Raw genomic sequence first — 19,714 nt, 5'->3', positions numbered from 1 at the left:
CTGACTTTACCTGGTTTGTTCGCACCTGAGGTGGCTGTTTTAAATTTGTGTGGGGAAAGGAACAACGTCAATAGGCCCGTGCAGAGTGTGTTGTTCATATTAATATTATATTGTAACATAGTGGTAACAAATGTTGCAGTAATTGACAATAATTATTTTATAGCCAAGGTAGATGAGCATTGTGGAAATAAACTTTATGCCTATTGGAAAGTCAGGGTACTGAGTTTTGACTGTTACCTTTATGCTTAATAATTGTAAATGTCTTCATGATTATTTGTATTGTAATTGAATAAAAAGATACTTGATTTTTTTCTAGAATGTTTATTAAAATAATCAAGTTTATTTTACATGTAACTTTAATTCTTACTTCACTATTCTGTGTGTTATAGTAACTGATGAACTTGTTCCTAGGGTCCACCTACAGATGCTCCTGCCGTGGACACTGCAGAACAAGTCTATATCTCTTCCTTGGCATTGCTAAAGGTAAGGAAGGAATAGAGTTACTTGCTTTAGAACCTCTTTTGAAGTCTCTTTTTTACTTCGGCATATTTATCACCTTAATTCCCCCAGGTATCAGTATTATTTACGGCACATCTATAAAATTGGCTTTTATTTTCACAGAAGCAAACTAGGTTATTTGGCAACATGAGTGTCTGTGAGTCAAGATCTCAAATAAATGTGCTTTGTGTCTGTACCTCTTCCTCTTTACAGATGCTAAAGCATGGCCGTGCTGGAGTTCCTATGGAAGTTATGGGTCTCATGCTTGGCGAATTTGTTGATGACTACACCGTCCGAGTGATTGATGTGTTTGCTATGCCGCAGTCAGGAACTGTGAGTAGTTCTTTATGTTGGCTGCTGCTTGTTTCATTTTTCTTTTCTTTTTTTAAGTTCAAAATGACTTTCATTTCTCTATGTTTTTTCTTTGCAGTAGAAAACAGCAATCATAAGACTTAATAGTATGAATTTTATCTTGTGTTGAAATTAAGTCAGTCTTTTCACTGCACCGTGGGCTCTGAAAAGCTCAGACGCTGGTACTAACTTTCTTATTCTCTCCTCCAGTGAGCCAGACAAGCTGGGGTTAAAGTCAGTTGTTATAAGAGTAGGGTGTTCTATTAATTACTCTGAATATCTGCTCAAAAATTTTTAGAAAATATTGTATAAAACTTGAATGTGTGTAAATTAATCCTCCTGTGAGGTTTCCAATGCTTTGAAGTCTGTGATTATTTTTTAGTGTGCTATATATGAAAGTGAATGATTTTTACATGTTAAATAGTAAAATATAGATTTTTTTTAAAAGCAATCTACACGATTTAAAATGTTTTCTTTATAGAGGTAATTTTGCTCTGCCTATTATTTACTGAAGGCGATTTTTATAGAAAGTGGTGCATTTAGGCTGTTTTTGTTTGTTTTGAAATAGGGGTCTTAACGTATAGTCCTTGCTAGCCTGGAATTCTTTATGTAGTGTAGGCCATCCTTGAACTGACAGAGATCTTCCTGCCTCTGCATTGCAGTGCTGAGATTAAAGGTGTGTGCCTCTGTGCCCTGTTGGATTTAAAGAAAATATGAAAAAAATAACACCCAGTAATAAAAGGCAATGTAATGACTTAATGCCCTGAATCCCAGCACTGGAGAGGTGAAAGAAGGAGATGAGGAATTCAGGATCACTCTTGTCTTGAATATTCACTTTGAAGCCATTCCATCCTATATTACACTGTCTGAGACAAAAATTGTCAGTATTAGTTCTGCCTACTCTCAAACCATGACATTTAGCAGTCTCAGTTGTGTGTTTTCTCTGTGTATTGGATGGAGGCTTCCCTCTGCTGTGGCAGTGTTCTACTTAACGCTGGCAAGGCTTATTAGGTGAAGATGCTTGCTCTGTTTGAGGATCTTTATATACTTGAAACAAATTGTATACATTTAAATGATGCCATGCATACATACACACATGAAACAAGTATTTCTGTAGACTAGTTGTTATAGTATGCAAAAGATTTGAAAATAATACAAAACAATAGGAAAATCTGTACTATATCTTGTTTTTTGTTGTTGGAATTTTTCTTGTTTTGGTAACTTTATTTAGAATTCTTTTATCTTTCTGGATAATAATTATACTTTTTGTTCTTTTGGATACAGAAGCACTTATTACTCACAATTTATATTTACATTGAAATCTTAGTCTACTATTATGTCTTCTTTTTCTATGAAGATATATTAAAAGACATAACAGTGAAGTGTTTTAGATAGTCCCTGTGCAGATAATCAGGATAATAAATGATTTCAATGTATTATTATCACATTTCCATGTAATGTTTGTCTGACAGTATAAGATAGGCGATTTTGATGCTTATATTCACCCTGTTAAGAGTCAGAAAGTATTTCATTGGTTCAGGAGTCAGTAGACTCTTCTGTAGAGGCTTGTGTCATTTCATCTCCCTCTCTCATCCCCCATCCTTGCCTTCTTTTACTTCTCTTCATCTTCTTCCCTTTATAATAATGAAAACAAAACCCCAGAAAGATAATCTTAGCCCAGCATCAGAGTGCGTATTTTTGTTTTCCAGTATGCCTTCTCTATTGGAATTCAGTGTGCTTTTTGCTTTGGTTGGAGGAAGTGCTTATGATAAATTGGCTTGTTTAGCTAGATTAGACTTAAATTCTGATACTGGGATGGTATTAGGAGGTATGCTTGCCATAGGTAGTTATATCTAAAAAAAATTCATACTTTGTCAGCTATTTGGTACTTCTGATGATACATATATAATCAGAAATATATATGGCAATAGCTATAAACTTTTAACACCCTGAATGTTGTCTAATCATTAGCTAATAGCAATTCAATACTTGACAGATTTAGAAATTTTGTTGGTCTAAATCTTAGGGTTCAATGATTTGATTAGCTTTCAAATACATGTATCAAAACCTATAAAATTTTTTGTCTTTTCCCCCCCCATAATTTAGGGTGTCAGTGTAGAAGCAGTTGATCCAGTGTTCCAAGCCAAAATGTTGGATATGCTGAAACAAACAGGAAGGTAAGTGTTATACACTAGCATTTTTTTGTAAATTAAAATACTTTTGGAAATGTACCTTAAAGTTAATGGGTGTTTATGAGCATCATTCCAAGGGGAGTAATCAGTGTGGTTGACCGCCTGTATGGTGCCTCTTGACACCCTGAATGAAAATCTCCCGACCAGAAAACTGCCTTGTATTAAGAGTCTCAGCTGTCATGTGGTAGGCTTGGGCTATAATGTCCCTCTGTTTAGCATCTAGAGTTACTTTGTATTGACTTGTAACCAAAAGACCTGGTAGGTTCTGTCTGTATATTTGAGAATTGCTGTCGAATGCAGTTCTGAAGAGATGTTTGTTGATACGACAGTATAATCCAAGTATTTCCCCCCTCAGACTAAGTCTCCCAATGGTTGTCATTCTCTTGCTCAGATTCTTCTACTGTGGAAAAAAACTTCAAAATTAATGTTAGCAAAAGGCTCAGCAGCTGAGCAGAGCAGTGCAAATTGGTTTTTGACTGAGTTCCTAGTTCTACTGCTGGTTTAATTGATATTTAATCCTTTCACAACAGTGGATCCTGGTGTCCATTGTTAAAAAATATACTCTGTGCTTGAAAAACCCAGCTCCCAGAGCTAAGGAGTTAAAGAGTAGATATTTACTTGAATGCTGAAAGGCTAAAAACTGGCTCTGAGAAAGTGTGGTAACAAGGTGAAAAGCTGAAAGCCTTATCTACCACTGCTAATGTGCATCTCTTAATGATAGCAACTCCTTTGTCACACTTACTCACTGCCATGTTTTCTGGGTAATATGGTGCCCGATTTCAGAGTTTCTAATGGTGCTTTTTCACACCTGTGTGTTTTCATCTTTTCTTAATTTATACCCTGTTAGTGTGTTATTTCTTTTCATATCATCAGTGTATTACTTGTTGTGTTCTAAGTGTCTGAATGCCCTCTTTGTTTCAGGCCTGAGATGGTTGTTGGTTGGTATCACAGTCACCCTGGCTTTGGCTGTTGGCTTTCTGGTGTGGATATCAACACTCAGCAGAGCTTTGAAGCCTTGTCGGAGAGAGCTGTGGCAGTGGTTGTGGATCCCATTCAGAGTGTGAAAGGAAAGGTAGAGTCTTTTAAAAGTATGCAAGTCCATAAATATGGCATGATATTAGCAATTTAACACATTATATAGGGATTTTAAGTTTGCTATTGTCATGAATGAATGTTTATTCTTAAATTTAAAAAAAATTCATGAATTTGAATGTTAAACCATACTGAAAGCTTTATACCTCATTTTCTTATTTTATACATCCTATATATATGTATACATTATACATTATGAGATTGCTTACATATAATATGTATATTTGCTGCTTTATATATTCTGTTAATGTATTAATAAATATCAGAACATTGTAAAAATGTTCATTTAAAGGGCTCTGTTTTTTCAGACATTATGCAAAATGTATTCTGGAGTTGTATTTTCCAAATACTTTAGACAATGAAAACTTGCCCAAAGACTTGGTAATCAGCCATTCATGTATTTGCTGTGAGGACACAGATGAATGATTAAATATGCTGACTGATTCTGAAAAGAGGTTAACTTGCAGAACACATTGGGTTATATTGTTCTTTGTTGAAATCTCTTTTGTTCTTGTTTAGTTCTCTCTCTTTTTTTGTTCGTTCTTTCGTTCTTTCCTCTTATTTCTTTCTTTCTAGCCCCATATGCCATTTTCCTATTTCCTGCCTCATGACAGCAGGGTGCAGCTTCTATTATCACCTTCACAGAGCTGTCTGCAAATGTGAGAGGCAATTCGATTTTGCTCAACCACAGGGAGAGTGGATTAGAAAAACTACAGAACATACAGAAATTGGCTAGGTGGTTACTGCTTTAAAATACTGCTGAGGTGTCTTGTTTGAGCATGTACTTCCATTGTAGTGCAGAATAATTGTTAAAGTAAAATCACAATACATTCATAGAATCCTTTTTATGCAGGTTTTATGAATAATTTTTAAAGCACTTAGAAATAAATATTAGCTTGATATCTATTAGACCTAGAGTTTGATAGTGGTATGGGTTACATTTACATCTATTCAGCAGCTGAAACAAACTAAATGTGATTGTTAAAACATAGATTCTTTGTGTTGCAAATTTGAAATTGAATGGTTTTTGATACCACATTGTTAGGATGCATAAAAATTGAGGTCTTCTTTAAAACATGATCCTATGAGATGTAATGTAGCATTTCAACGACAGAACTGTCCCCCAAACAATAATACCAACTGATAGACTAGCAATTTAAGTTAACTTCTAGTGTTTGCTGTATCCCTGTATTTCAATTTATTTGCCTTCTCTTTTACTAAGAATGTGTAACTTAATACTGACGAAGGAATTGAAAATCCTTATTACTTACTAACTTTATGATTTAAAGTACAGTATAATTTTCTGATGTTTAAGGTGTCTTCAGCAACTTAATTTAATAATAATTTTTATTCTAGAAATACAGAGTTAAAACTTGTGAAGCTCCCACCACAATAATTTACAAACAATAATTAGGGCTTATCAAGTATAGTTCTAAATAGCAGTTTTAAATTCAAAACTTAATTCAAGTGTTGTGTAATACTGAATACTCATTAGTTCTGGTCAGTTGCAATTCATATTACAATAAAAGTTACAGCTAAAACTATACCTAAAGCATAGGTTTTGACAGTGCTGTCTAATTTTATAAAATATGAAAAATTACTTTATGTTAGCTGAAATGATCAAGTTTTGTCAGAATATAGTGCACCTTTTTGACACCTTAGCTTGGTTGTAACTTAAGGCTCTTAATAGTCAAGAGCTTTTGACAGTATAAATCAAACTAAATGCTAGTAAATCTATGACGTAATATTTTAGTTAAATCATAAAATTTAAGAATATTCATTTATAAAGATGAAGAATAGCATTGTACTTTCCCTTCACTTGGTGTGTGATTTATCAAAACTGTCAAAATATTTAGCAAAGCAGTGATTAAATCAAGAGTTAAGATGACGGTTTGTAGATAAAAGTGGAACTCTGTTCATACTTTTAAAACCTTTTTCTGTATATTTTCATTTTTATGAATTCCAATATTACCTATGTTTTTAGCAATTTAGATGATTATGGTTTGTTTCCTTGTCATCTTAATTCATTCCCAGTAAGCTCAATTTTCATTTAGGGTGACTTAAGTATTTTATTGAATAATACCTATATTAGAGTAATAACCATTTGGACTTAATCCTAGAGATAGGCTCTGCTTCTGTTACTGTTGTTATTATTATTGCTGGTAAAAATAAACAAAGAAATCCAACTCTATAAAATTATATAGCCCTTAAGCTTTTTATTTGCTCTTTAATATTAAATTTTATGTGTTATTTATAACCAGAGTGGAAAGTGAGCACCAGAGGTCATTGCACAGCCTTTTAAGTTAGTGTGACAAGGTTGTCACTTCCTTCAGCTTCCTGTAGTTTAAGTCGTGGTAGAGAACTTCAGTATTCCTCTGAATTCTAAATAGTAGTTCCTAACATTTTTAGTAGGTACTATGTATGAATTGATTTTTTTCCCCATTTGATGGATATTCTGTTAATTTGTATTAGATGGGTTTATTCCCTGGGACCAAGCAGTAAGACCACCACAAATAATAAAGTCACTATAAGATGAATTCATGTCTCTCAGTGAAATGGTTTTAAATGATATGAGAGAAAATCTTTGCTATGAATTCATAATGTAAATGGAGAGTAAATGCATAGAGATTACCAGTGAGCTCTTGAACCCAACTATTTAGTGAAGTAGTTCCAAGATTCTGTTTTTGGTTTATTTGTAAAGTATACATACATACCCAGAGCTTCTAGCGGCACAGTGGTCATCTCTGGCCTAGTTTGCTTTGCAGTCAGCCTGCAGTGGGACTTGATCCAGCACAGTAGCTTCAGGAGTGGACTCAGCCTGTCACATCCCACACGTCTTCCATGTGCTCACTGCGGGCTTACTGCTTTGAGCAGCATCTGAAAGCTACTATGCAACTCACATATTTACCTATGTGTTATTTCTTTAAAACATATTGATTTAGAGGCTTGACTTTGCATGACTAGGTTGCTGTTAGTGGGTATCTAGATGCTGTAATTGTAGTGCCTGTTTTCTGCTGACAACTAAAGGGAAACTAATGGCCATTTAAGCCTAAGTAGTGACTGGCTGTCTTCAATCATGTTTATTTAACCTAATGAGAAATATTCTATAAACTTTTGAAAATGGGATATTTATCTGACTGCAGATCGGAATCCCATATTTGCCACTATATAAAAGTATTCTTTGATAGCATACTTGGTAAGTTCAGAGTAAATCAGAAAACAGTATGCCCTGAGCAAGCAGGTTCAACTGTGGCTAAGCATTGAAGGGCGGATGATGAAGACATCACTAAAAGAAGATCTTCTGCCGTGTGGGAAGACTGAAGAAGGAATGCTCTTCATTCTTTTGCAGATACTAGAGTTTAAAACAGGGATCTTCTACTAAACGTGGAGCGATGGAAAATAAATACAAGCACAGGAAAAATGAATTAGAGAATGAATATTCTAAGGGCTTACTGCCCCCAACACATGTTTAGGGATTGGGGAAAATGTTGTGTTCACATTTCATATTTTAAGGTAGTTTTGAATTACTCAAATAATAGTTCTACTTTTTCTCATTTAAAAAACAAGTATGTAAAGAGATAAAATTCATAGCATTTATACAGATAATAAAGTTTTTAACAAGATTTTAATGGCATGTAAGGGAATAAATGTATGTGTAGAGGTAGCATTTATTTTAAGCTAAAGCTCCTGTGTTAATAATACAATCACTGAGCTAATTGATTTTGCTTTAGTACTTACTATTCATTTCCAGTGGTATGATTATATTTAAAATTAATTTGATGCAGCTGTATTAGTTTAGAAAAAATAGAGTTTAAAACCATGAATGTCCCGTTGCCTGTAAGAATATTACTGGCTTTGGTTTATTGAATGCTTTACTTCCCTAGCCATCCAGTTATCTCCAGCTATTCGCACTGTGTACTGGGTATGTACTAGAGACACAGAAAAGAGGAAAAGTTGTCTCTGACCCTTAGTAAAAGTTTTGTGTGGGGAACAGTGGCTCTGAAATCTTTTCCTGCAATATCACATGTTAGTTTTTAAGGTGATATTATAGGTGATTTGACATTAACTCTTTCGTCAGTTTTAGGGGGACTTTTCTAAACCCAGGCCTTAGTTTTGAGTTTTAATGTGTTAACCATAATTTCCTAAGAAGAATTTATAATAGTGCTAAATTTTCTTCAAAGACATGGTGGCGGAGTTCCTCAGTTAGGCTACTAGTTATTAGAGTACTGGGTGCTTATTGCCATGTTTTACACCCTACATAGACTTATTGTACAGATTTCCTTTTGAACGGAGCAGTGTTCTGTGAGACTCCAGTTTGGTCTGCCTCTTAGTCTTAGTGCCCATGTAGTACAAATCCTAGTTCTGTCTCTTACACATATAACGTCTCATTTGTGTATAAACCTTAGTTTTCTTATTTATAAACTGATTTATTTTGGTTGTTATCCAGTACAGTTTACTTCTTGATTATTGAGATGGTTTGGAAAGACTGTTTCTACCTATTAATAAGCAAAATTTAAAAGTTAAGTTATATATAGGAATTTAATTGATATTTTCATGCTAAATACATTTATCTTTTGAGAAATGCTAGCTCGGCAGTGGGCAAGGAAGGTATCTACATATTTCTTGCACTACCACCATCCTCTTTAAAGAAAATCAAAGTATGTCCTCCCTTGCCCACTGCCATGCTAACACTTGTAGGGACTTTGCATCCTTTATGTGAACTCAGTGTTACTACCACAGCGTGTACACTAGAACAGGATTTGAAATCATGTGTTTGTTTTGTGTAGGCTGGCTGTAGGTACCAGAGACACCTGGCACTCTGAGTTAATTTCAGACCAGCAACCTGTAAGTGATAGGCTCTTGAAGCTCATTAGAAGTCCCCTAAGGAGCTCAGTATTAAGTGTGCTGTTTGTCACCCGTGAGTAGAAAAGTATCTATCATGCATGGGTAAAGATTCTAGACATTTTTCGTTATATATACACCTACATACGTTTGTGTGTGTGTGTGTGTGTGTGTGTGTGTGTGTGTGTGTGTGTAGCAACAATTAAAGAAAAAGACCATGCATTTGAAAGGGAGCAAAAGACCTAGGGTGTTAATGGGAGGGTTTGGTGGGAGGAAAGGGAAAACAGACAATGTAATTATATTATAATCATAAAAACATTTTTAAAGCATAGCGTTGTTTAACCACATTTTCTATTTTTAACCAAGACTTTTTCTAAAGAAAAAAACCTTAAAATTTATCTCCTTAATTTCCTCATTTTTTTTCATATACCAAGTGTCTTAGGACAACAAATCGATTATTTGAATTTTAGAGCAATTTTTCACCTTGCTTGCTCTCGCAGTACTATTTTATTAACTGTGTCGGGTTAGATGCTGCAGGGGATCTTATGCCAAACTGAAATTAGACATGTGACAGATTTATTTGGAGAAAACACTCATAATGGATAAAGGCTTGAACTTCCAGACAGATGTTAAATTTGACCATGGGATGGGACAAGAGGAAGCTGGCCTGAGGTGGGAAAAGCCTCACCATAGGCTGATGAGAGTTGAAGAGTCACAGTTACTTTTCAAAGGTGTCTTTATTTTGGCAGTGATGGCTAGATTCTTGTACAGTGGTTATGTTTAGTCCTTGGCTGGGAGCAGCCCAGGGGATGCATTGCCTGGTGTGATTGCCCAATGGATTAAAAGGTGCATCAGCTGGCGTTTAGAAGTCAGCTGTGCTGTCCACAGCAGGTTCTAGTAAAAAGAGACAGATCTGAAGGGAACAGCTTTATGAGGACCATAGTTAACAAGAGATGTAATGACAAGCACACATGTATTATTTAATCTTACCACCAACTCTGTGAAGTATCATTTTTGAGTAAACAAGGAGATTGAGACATTAACTTGTCGTAGGCCACTTGACTAGCAGGTGATAGATGTAGAATTTTACCTTCTGATTCACATGTAGGCACTCAGACTCCTGACTAAATGCGTACACTAAAAAGTTCTGCCAGACTTTTTTTTTTTATGACTTAAGTATATTTTTTTTCTCACAGTTTCATGGATCTAGAAATGTCTAATTACCTTTACCATACTAGTTTCTATAAATTGATTTTCTTTCCTTAAGGGTTATATGCTCAAAACTTGTAGGTTTAACTCTTTGAATTTTGATGCATGTCTTCACTTGTCAGAAAAGTACATTATGCTATTCTGCCCCATCCCTATTCTCCCCAGTATATTGAAATCGTAGTACAGATCTGTAGCTACAGTAAGCAATTCTCTGAGGATGGAGAAAGAAACTGTACATTCACATAGGAATTTCTTTTCCAGAGCTAAAATTGACTTTTTATAAATAATTTCCGCGTTGCAAACTTGAGACCAAGAAATCACAGCAATCCAGTGATATGCATTTGGCATGAGTCAGTTTTAGTTTTTAGTGCTTTTCATTGGAAATGGCATAAAAAGTAAGATATCTCTGAATTTTTTATGCTCTGGGCTTACAAGAGACAGAAAATGTTTTTATCTTATAGACGTGTGGCAGTGCATAGCAGCAGAAGTAACGAAATGGTCACAAACCTCCACAGTATTTCAGTATTTCCCAGGTCACACTCATTCTTAATTTTTAAAGAATCTAGAAGCAAACTAAGAAGTTGATAATAGGCCATTTCCAGGCTGCAGTGTTTGGTGTGGTGCTGCCTTCTCATGCTCTCATTTTCATAGTGATTTAGAGATGGGGCCTGTACGTCACTAGGTTTATATGCTTTTAAATATGGCACTGTGTTGTCTAGCTCCTTTTTATTTTATAAGTATTTAGCTTTGATTTGGGTCTTAATTTTTATTTATCTATTAATTAATTAATTTCTACCTATAGGTCTTAGGCCTACCATATAGGTATGGAATATTCTTGATCCTCCCTTTTAGCTCAAGAAAGTGAATCCATTATAAGTTTTAGCATCAGTTCGTTCTTTTGTTGTGTGGTTTTGGAACACTTGCCTTGGTCATTGACTTCAGTGAGAACAGAGTTAGTTGGAAATGCCCCTGGAAGCTACACTGAGAGGGTGAGGAGAGGCATGAGCAGGAACCACTGCTGGAAGTACACAGGCAATAAAATGCTTTTTATTTTCATAAATTACGGTGAACATAATAGCTTCCTTTGAATGTAAAAATTGGGATTGCAGTTTGATGCTTTAGAAATTTAGTCTGCTCTTTTAGTGACCTAGGAAAACATTGGTTGAAAAATAGCATATTGGATGAACTGTAGTATACTCATGGAAGAAGTAAAAATATGATTAAAATGAATTTGAAAAATAATTAGAGCTTAAATACTAAGCCAGATTCATCATTAAAATGAAATGATAGGTCCTTGACCCTTGGATGTGCTTAGAATAAACATGGAGCTCAGTATTGTTTTCAAAACTATTTTGCTTTTGTAAGCTAAGACAGATGTACAAGAAAGATGCAGTTTTTATTTTGTATTGGCAGCTTCCAAATATTTAGTATCTATTTCCAAGAGTTGCAATTAGTAAAGCAACCATGGTACTGAAGTCTGCACATCCCACAGCTAATTATATTTGCAAGGTCAGAGTGAATACATATTTTCAGAAAAATAAAGGGTTATATAAATATGTGTCTTCTACTTGGCTGTTATATCACAGTTTGTTGATCTGGAGTATAATGTGTACAATTCACAAATTTGTCTGATAACAGAAAGTGGTGTGTGATTGTGTTTATTTTACTAACCAGTATATTCACAGCAATCACTTCCAAATATCTCTCCAGTAAAGATGTGTTAATTACAAAACAGACAAGGTCTTCTATTATATTAAAGCTACTAACAAGAAGACAGCAGGAATCACACATGTAAATAGCATCATCAACCCCTATTTTAGTCCTCTGTTTTGATCTGTGAGTTGCGCATAGACCAAAGGTGCTATTAAAGACTGAGTGTATGAAATAGGCAGCATTATATGAACAAAATTTATTCAACAAGAAAACAGACCTTTAACATGAATTTAACAAGCCTGAGAAATTATAAACTATCATATGCTGCAGATTCATGCAGTGATAATAAACAAAAAAAAAAAAGGAAAGTAAGAGGTTTCCCTAAGCTAGCCAAACTGCTAATGGTTTTGTTATAAGCTGTCTACTGTTGCGGTGACCTCTGAAAAGTCTCAAGGCACTTGTACCAGAAGAAATTAACTGGTCAGGCTGGGAAATAGAGATTCATTGGCTTCACAGGGCTTCAACGTGGACAGGATTTTTTATTTTTCATGCTCCTGTGTGAAGGTTATTGTCACTGTGAGGAGGTGATTTTGATGCTGTCTCTCTTTGTTTCTTTTTTTTTTTTAATTTTGAGGTTCACAAGACAAACTAGTTTCATGTATACATATTTCAAAGTGAGCCATAAAAAAAGCAGAATGGCTTACGAATGGATTATTCTTTCTTCTCCTCGTCCCTTCAGTGCCTAAATTCTTGAAGGTTCTTTGTTTAGTATGTTGCATCCTGGTTTGTTTTCCTGACTAGGGAGTGACCACTTTGCTGTCTTTCTGTTGCATCATTCTGTAAATACACAAACATGAAGAAACGCCCTGAGCTCACACACGCCTCCAAGTTCTCACTGGGGCTTTTTCTTGAGTCTTACTGTGGCATAATTAACACCTTCTTCACCCATTGCTCATTAGTGTACTGGACATTAATGAGTCTATTTTGATAGGTTGTTCTAAAGGAAAAATCCATTTATTCTCACAGCAGAAAAGGCAATTATAAAATTGTATAGAGATTAAAATGTAGAATATATTGCCATTTTTTTATTGCATGCTAAATCTAATTTTGGTCTGCAGGTTTTTGAACATGTCAGTTTCCTTAAGACAGTTGCTATAGCGATTCCAGAAAATTCCTTTAATCTTAGTGTAATCATTTCTATTATTGCTCAGGAAGTATCGATCTGAACATATCTTTTCATATAGGTCATAGTTTACTAGTTGAACAACATATTAAAATCTTACAGCATTGTTGGATAAAGTACCTTTTTTATATTAATTTCAGGGTTTAAAATAGATCATGGTATCCACCTAACTATGACCTAACCCACATTTTCATTTTCTTTACGATGTTTGACACCCACTTATAATATCATAGAAGTGAAACAGTTTTGCATGAAAATCGCTGTCTAATGTTTTAGTTTGAAAGCAGTTGGTATTAAAAAAGTATGTAAGCACTTCATTGGGATGTAATATGAAATTTCCGTAGTAGAAATGATTTTTACTGAACTCTAAGAATGGAATCATAAAGAAGTTGAAACAAAACCAATCGTTTGCTGTCTTAATTTACCATTAATAATTAAAAACAATTGTGTAGGGTTACGATTAAATACTTGGCTTTGAAGCAAGAGGAATTTGGGGTAAAATTGAGACCACAAAAATTAAAAGCAACATTGAAAACATTATTATCATCAATATTAGGACAACTGAAGTATACAGAGACCTCAGACTGTATTGTAATGTTTTGGTGTAATTTTATGTTTGCTGTAATTATAGCCTTTAGACTCCTCAGTGTATAGAAACACTTATTTGTGTGAGACAGGGTCTCACCATGTAACTCAGGCTGGCCTCAACCTTACAGAGATCTGCCTGTCTCTGCCTCCTCAGAATGTTGGGATTAAAGGTGTGCACTATCAGGCTTGGCTAAGAAGTCCTCAAGATATATTTTTAGACCTAATTATATTACAGTTGGCCTAATTTGAAAATTATAATTTTTAATATTTCAGTGTACTTACACAAGTTGTATAACTAAAACAAATGCAGATAGCAGTGACTTCTAAAACCCTGATAATCTCCTTTGTTAATAATGAATAATGAAGAAATTTTCAAGTCTTGTTTCAAGATTGTCTTGGAAAGAGGCAGTTTGTCTTAGTATTGCCTAAAGTGACACGTTTTTAAAAGCTTTATGTTCTTTCAAATTCAAATGACTATAAGCATGTCAGCAATTATGATAGTGGACAATAGGGGATTCTTGTTAATCTCTTGATATGTAAGGGCCAATTAGCATGATGCTGGGTTATGAAGGAATTAAATCTACAATATACAAAAGATATATATATATATGTATGTATGTATATATATCTTATATTCTTTCTATGACCTTGTAACCATGTTATATTGTTTCTATCTGAAAGCATGGTGACCTTGGTTTTCTCTGTTGTGTCTCCTAGTCTTGGTGGCTTAGATGTTGAAAGCCATCAGACAAGGTATAAAGTCTTTCAGAGTCAGAAGAAGTAAAGAGTATCTGACTAGTAGAGAACACATGGGCAAGTGACGTGCTGGCTGCAATTTTGTTGTCATGTCAAGTACTGTGGTGGCATAATTGATGTGACAGGGCTGGGTCTTAGATGTAGTCCCTTAGCTTGTGCTCACTTTCAGTTTTACTTTCCCCATCATTCGTTTTGACTGCAAAAAATTTTAGGTAACAAATAAGCACAACAATGAAGGTTATTTGATGTATTCTTAGTAATGACATATTTTTAATAATAAAAACGCTAAGTTCATATTTTGCTGCTTCATGGAAATTGCAATAATTGGTGTCACCTTACATTACAAGATAGAGGGTGGTACACTGATGGCACTATCAGCAGGAGGTTTGTTTTATTAATATTATAATTAAGTGATTTTCTGGAAATAGGCCAGAAACAGATGCAAGTTGATCTTGCCTTGTCCACTGTTGCTTGGCACCGTCACTTGTTTTTAAAAAGAATTGATTTGACGCCTTGTTTTACAGGTTGTTATTGATGCCTTCAGATTGATCAATGCTAATATGATGGTCTTAGGACATGAACCAAGACAAACAACTTCAAATCTGGGTCATTTAAACAAGCCATCTATCCAGGTAATGACTGTATTTGATAATGTGTTAAAACTCTGTTTTATAATGTTTAAATATGCTGTCATCATTATAAGATCCAATTTTTAATCATTTTAATTTTCTTATAAGCAGTCTTATTATTGTTGTTTAAAAAGAGATTCCCAGCTTCTTTTGAGGCTACAGGTTTTAACTCAGTCTGTGCAACAGAACAAAACGTGTGTGTGTGTGTGTGTGTGTGTGTGTGTGTGTGTGTGTGTGTGTGTAAGATGAACCAGGTGATGGTGGCGTATACCTTTAATTCTAGCACGCAGGAGGCAGAGGCCGGCAGATCTCTGAGTTCAAGGTCAGCCTCTACATTTCTATCTAGTTAGTATCTAAGAGTAGGACTAATAAAAGTTTCAGGTGGGAGCAGTTAGTGAACCTATATTGGTTTCTGAACAGTCTTCAAAGCAAAACAAACAAAACCCAAAAAGTAAGAGGAAATCAGGCAATGTATTTTAGGAGGTCTCAAGAAACAGTTCTTAGGTAGTACTTAAATCTTTCTACCTTTTTTTGTTTTATCCCCACCCTTGATTAAAATTTTATAAAAACACATATAAAATTTACTTTTGGTAAGTTTATGTTTTGTCATATTGTGATATCCACCACTGTTGCAGTAGTTCGTGGGTGTGCAAGCATTTAATACCCTTTGAGTGAATAGTGCTCTTCTGTTTCATTTACACGCCTCATTGTTTAAACACAAGTCTTTAGTGCTGTAAGAAATTATGGTAAATGTGTTTTTAAATGCACAGTCTGTGTCTTTGTAGGTAATTATTTCTCTAAAGATTAATTAATAGGACAAAAATACCATGTTTGATTACATAGCACACTCAGGACAGAGTTTATAGTTGCTACTGCTATTCCCCCTCGAAACCGTGTTTTGCCTTAAGGTTGTCTTTGGGGAGTTGTGGTATTAACAGTTCACCATGGTCCAGCCTTGCTTAGCCTTGGCCACTTTGTGTTTTAAGCATTTTCGCTGTTGTCATTTATTTTAGTTGTTCATTATAGTGAAATGTTTTGTCTTTAAGAACTGAGGTATGTTGCTTTTGAAAATTTTTTTTAATAAGTTAGGGGAAACTACAGAGAATAACGAGTATGAAATAAGCTACCAGTGATTTTGATTGGGCACAGACAAGCCCATACTTGCATGCTCCAAGAGAATATATTATTGGGTCTGTTTAGCCCATGATAATGACCTTTCTCACACACCCCCTTAGCATCATCCTGCTTCATTATTTCTACAGAAGGTTCAATAGCATCTCACAACCTAGAGTCCTGTGTTCGCTACGTGGTGGATTTCTGCAAGTCACGAGTTACCTGTTGCATATTGCCTTTTTAAAATTAAAATGCTGCCTTTTAACTTCACAGGCAGAATTGATACTAAAATCTGTTTTTTCTGTACTAATCCACTTGGTAGTGTGTAGCCCTGCCTTCTTCCTGGAATTAAAAATGGACCTTTTGAAACAGTTTTCAAGCCTATTAAAAAGTGGCATTATTTTCCTATCATTTTAAATTTGTCTTGTCTCCCAATTAGAATCTGTAAATATGTTTATTTCACAGTTTATGTAGTGCCCATCAGAATGGCATCTATTTGGATGCTTTACAGTTTAGACAATTTCAACACTAAAACACTCCATTGGGATCAAGCCAAAGAGGGGCGCACCTTTAAAATAATTTGCTTTTGTAGGACAAGCTAGATAGAAAGTCTATAATAGAATTTAAATGTCTGTATGTCAAATTTTTAGGTTGCTGATAGAAACCTTTCAGAAGTACCACACCCTTTATCTTAAGGGAAAGTTAGCTGTGTTAAGAGGGAACTTGTTCCCCAGACAACTTAGAAGTAAGTGGTAGAAGCCTGGCAGCAGTCACTAGTGTGTTCTCTAGCACTGGTGTCTCTACTGTACTGAAAGATGTGGGAGAATATTGTGATCACATTGTAAACTGGTTAACAGTTACAGGAAAGTTTAAACGGAATATACAAGTTCTCCATTTAGCAAGTACATGTTTTAGAACCTGTGTATTTATACCAAGATGTTGGATTTAATTATCTCTAGGTAGTAGAATAATGGGATTCCCCCTTATTTTCTTTATCCATATTTTTAAAACTTTCTACAGTAAAACAATATCTTTACAAAATAATATTTTACGAATTTTATATGTGAGTATTTTGCCTGCATGTATGTTTGTCACCACATGGTGCCCATGGAAATTGGAAGAGGGCATCAGATCCCTTGGAACTAGAGTTCTGTATGGTTGCAGACCACCATATGAATGCTGGGAATTGAACCCTGTCCTCTGCAAAAGCAACAAATACTCTTAACCTTGGAGCCATCTCTTTAGCCTTAAGAAAATACTGTTTGTAAGTGCTATTGGCAATATTGAAGTAAACTTTATTTTCACTTTCAGAGAAGCCTTTGTTCTAAGGGAGTACAAAGTGTAATATCTAAAACTGTGCTATTGGCTTCTATATTAATACAGAAAACTATATTATTTTGTACCTGGAACATTTGATTATTATTGTCAATGTTTAGAAGTGGCAGTATTTATTTTAATGATTTTTTTTTAAGGATTTCATTAAAAACTTGGGCTTTTTGGTATTTTAGATCCTTAAATATCACACTAAATTTTGGAGTTGTCATCCTTTTGGACATTAGTAAACATTGGTTCCCCAATGCATGCACTGGGCTTTGAATCTCTAAGTGTAGCCCTGAGTGCGCCTACATTGTGCAATAGAGTGAAAGTATTTTCAATACTTATAATTTCAGTACTTATAATTATTGAAAATAATAAAACACAGTTGTAAAAAACAGCAGTGAAACTATTATAATGGCCCTGAAACATTTTCTAAATGAGGCAGCTGAGGCCCAGAAAATGGAGCTGCTTGAGTTACTGTTAATTCGCAAGAACTGCTAGATCGTCTCATTCTTTTATATTATAGTTGAGAATTTAATTAAATAAATTTTTGGCGTATTTTATATGTTGCCTGTGTGATGCTTTGGTTTGTTTTGAGACAGTCTTACTGTGTGTCCAGGCTGACCTGGCTCCGTGTAGCCCAGGGTAGCCTCAAATCCAGAATTCTGCTTTAATCACCTGGGAGCTGGGATTACAAGTATGTGCTGTAATGTCCAGCAAGCTGATTTATAAAACACCTGCTGTGTTTACCATAAGTACACGGATCTACTGGTTCTCAAATAGTGGGTCGCCACTTTTTGAGCATCAAACAGCCCCTTCACAGCTGTCACCTAAGACCATCCGAAAACACATATATTAACATTACGATTCATAATAGTAGCAAAATTACAGTTAGGAAGTAACACAGAAAATAATTTTATGGTAGGAGGGGTCACTGCAACATGAGGGACAGGATTAAAGGCCCAGCATTCGGAAGGTTGAGAAGCACCGGTCTATCTAGTCCTCCTACTGCATGAGGTTATCGTTGGGATGAATACCCCGGGGATGTGCGCGTGGCGGGTGAGCAGGCGAAGCTGGGAGACTGCCGCTGTCTGGCTTTGATCGTGTGTCACGGTGTTTGTGTTTTACTGCGTCTGTCTGAGTAATAAAATTGAAAGCCAGACAGTGCCACCAAATACCAGAAAGAGAGAGTGAGCCCCTATGTGGGCTGGCAGTTTTCTCTAGGTACGAAAACGGTCATTCCCTAACCTGGTCCAACCTCATAAAGGTCATTGGCTGACATCAGTGGTCTCCCCCCCCCCCTTTTTTTTTGGTCAGTAAATCTTCAAATTAAGACTGTTCTTAAAAATATGTAGACTTAATCTTACCAGGGATTGCATTGTAGCACAGTACGTCAGAACGGACATGGATTGTTTATAGTCATTGATCTGGCTTCGAATCCTCAGTGCTACCTTTTATTAGCTAGTAATTAGGATAAATTAAGAGTTAGTGTCGCTGGGCGGTGGTGGCGCACGCCTTTAATCCCAGCACCCGGGAGGCAGAGGCAGGCGGATCTCTGTGAGTTCGAGGCCAGCCTGGTCTACAAGAGCTAGTTCCAGGACAGGCTCCAAAGCTGCAGAGAAACCCTGTCTCAAAAAACCAAAAAAAAAAAAAAAAAAAAGAGTTAGTGTCATGTCCACAGGATGAACCTACTAGATTCTTGCGTTAGAATGTGTGGGATGCACAGCACATGCTAGGCAGTCATTAGATACTCACTTCCCCACTCTTCTCCTCCGTCTTAGAACGCTTAAGACTTAGACTGCAGAAACCCCAGTTAGAAAGTGGTGGTTATTGGTTAGCTCTGTCCATATTCCCAAGTCGTTTTTAGTTTTTACAATTGTTGAAAAATTATAAATTCTAATTCTTTTGTCTTTGGAGGCTAATGGTGGCTTTGTTGTTGTTTTTGGTTTCTCGAATACTGTTAGGAACCACAGTTGAACGTAATGTTGTTAGAGAGCTAGTTAGGCAGTATAGAACATAGTTAGTTTTCAGTTTTTTCAATTGAAAATCATTTCTTTCTCCTAGAGGATATTCTAATTACTGTTTCTCTTCTTCCATCTGCTTCCAGATCTCCCTACTTCCTCTCCCAACTCCAAGTCCTCTCTAGAAAATAGACAGAAAATAAGTAAAATAACAACAACAAAAAAAATTAGAAAAGAAAATGCATAAGAACCACACATCCACACAAACAGAACACATTGGAAACCATGATGTACAAGCAAAAGACATAAGATTTTAAAGAAAAATTTTCC

At 35.4% G+C, this 19,714-nt stretch overlaps 1 protein-coding gene across 1 annotated transcript in view; it reads left to right on the top strand.

Annotated features, from left to right (window-relative positions):
* The window catches only part of Psmd14 (proteasome 26S subunit, non-ATPase 14), an 80,603-nt gene that overhangs the window by 45,236 nt on the left and 15,653 nt on the right, over positions 1–19,714 (top strand). The window contains exons 4-8 of the mRNA XM_038336890.1: positions 412–483; positions 712–831; positions 2,956–3,026; positions 3,963–4,113; positions 14,889–14,996. Of these exons, the coding sequence (XP_038192818.1) occupies positions 412–483; positions 712–831; positions 2,956–3,026; positions 3,963–4,113; positions 14,889–14,996 (522 nt within the window). The remainder of the gene's footprint in view (positions 1–411; positions 484–711; positions 832–2,955; positions 3,027–3,962; positions 4,114–14,888; positions 14,997–19,714) is intronic.

Source organism: Arvicola amphibius, chromosome 7, assembly GCF_903992535.2.
Source record: "Arvicola amphibius chromosome 7, mArvAmp1.2, whole genome shotgun sequence".
Classification (NCBI taxonomy): Eukaryota; Metazoa; Chordata; class Mammalia; order Rodentia; family Cricetidae; genus Arvicola; species Arvicola amphibius.
The sequence above is the reverse complement of the archived record's forward strand: the minus strand, read 5'-3'. Positions and strand labels throughout refer to the sequence as shown.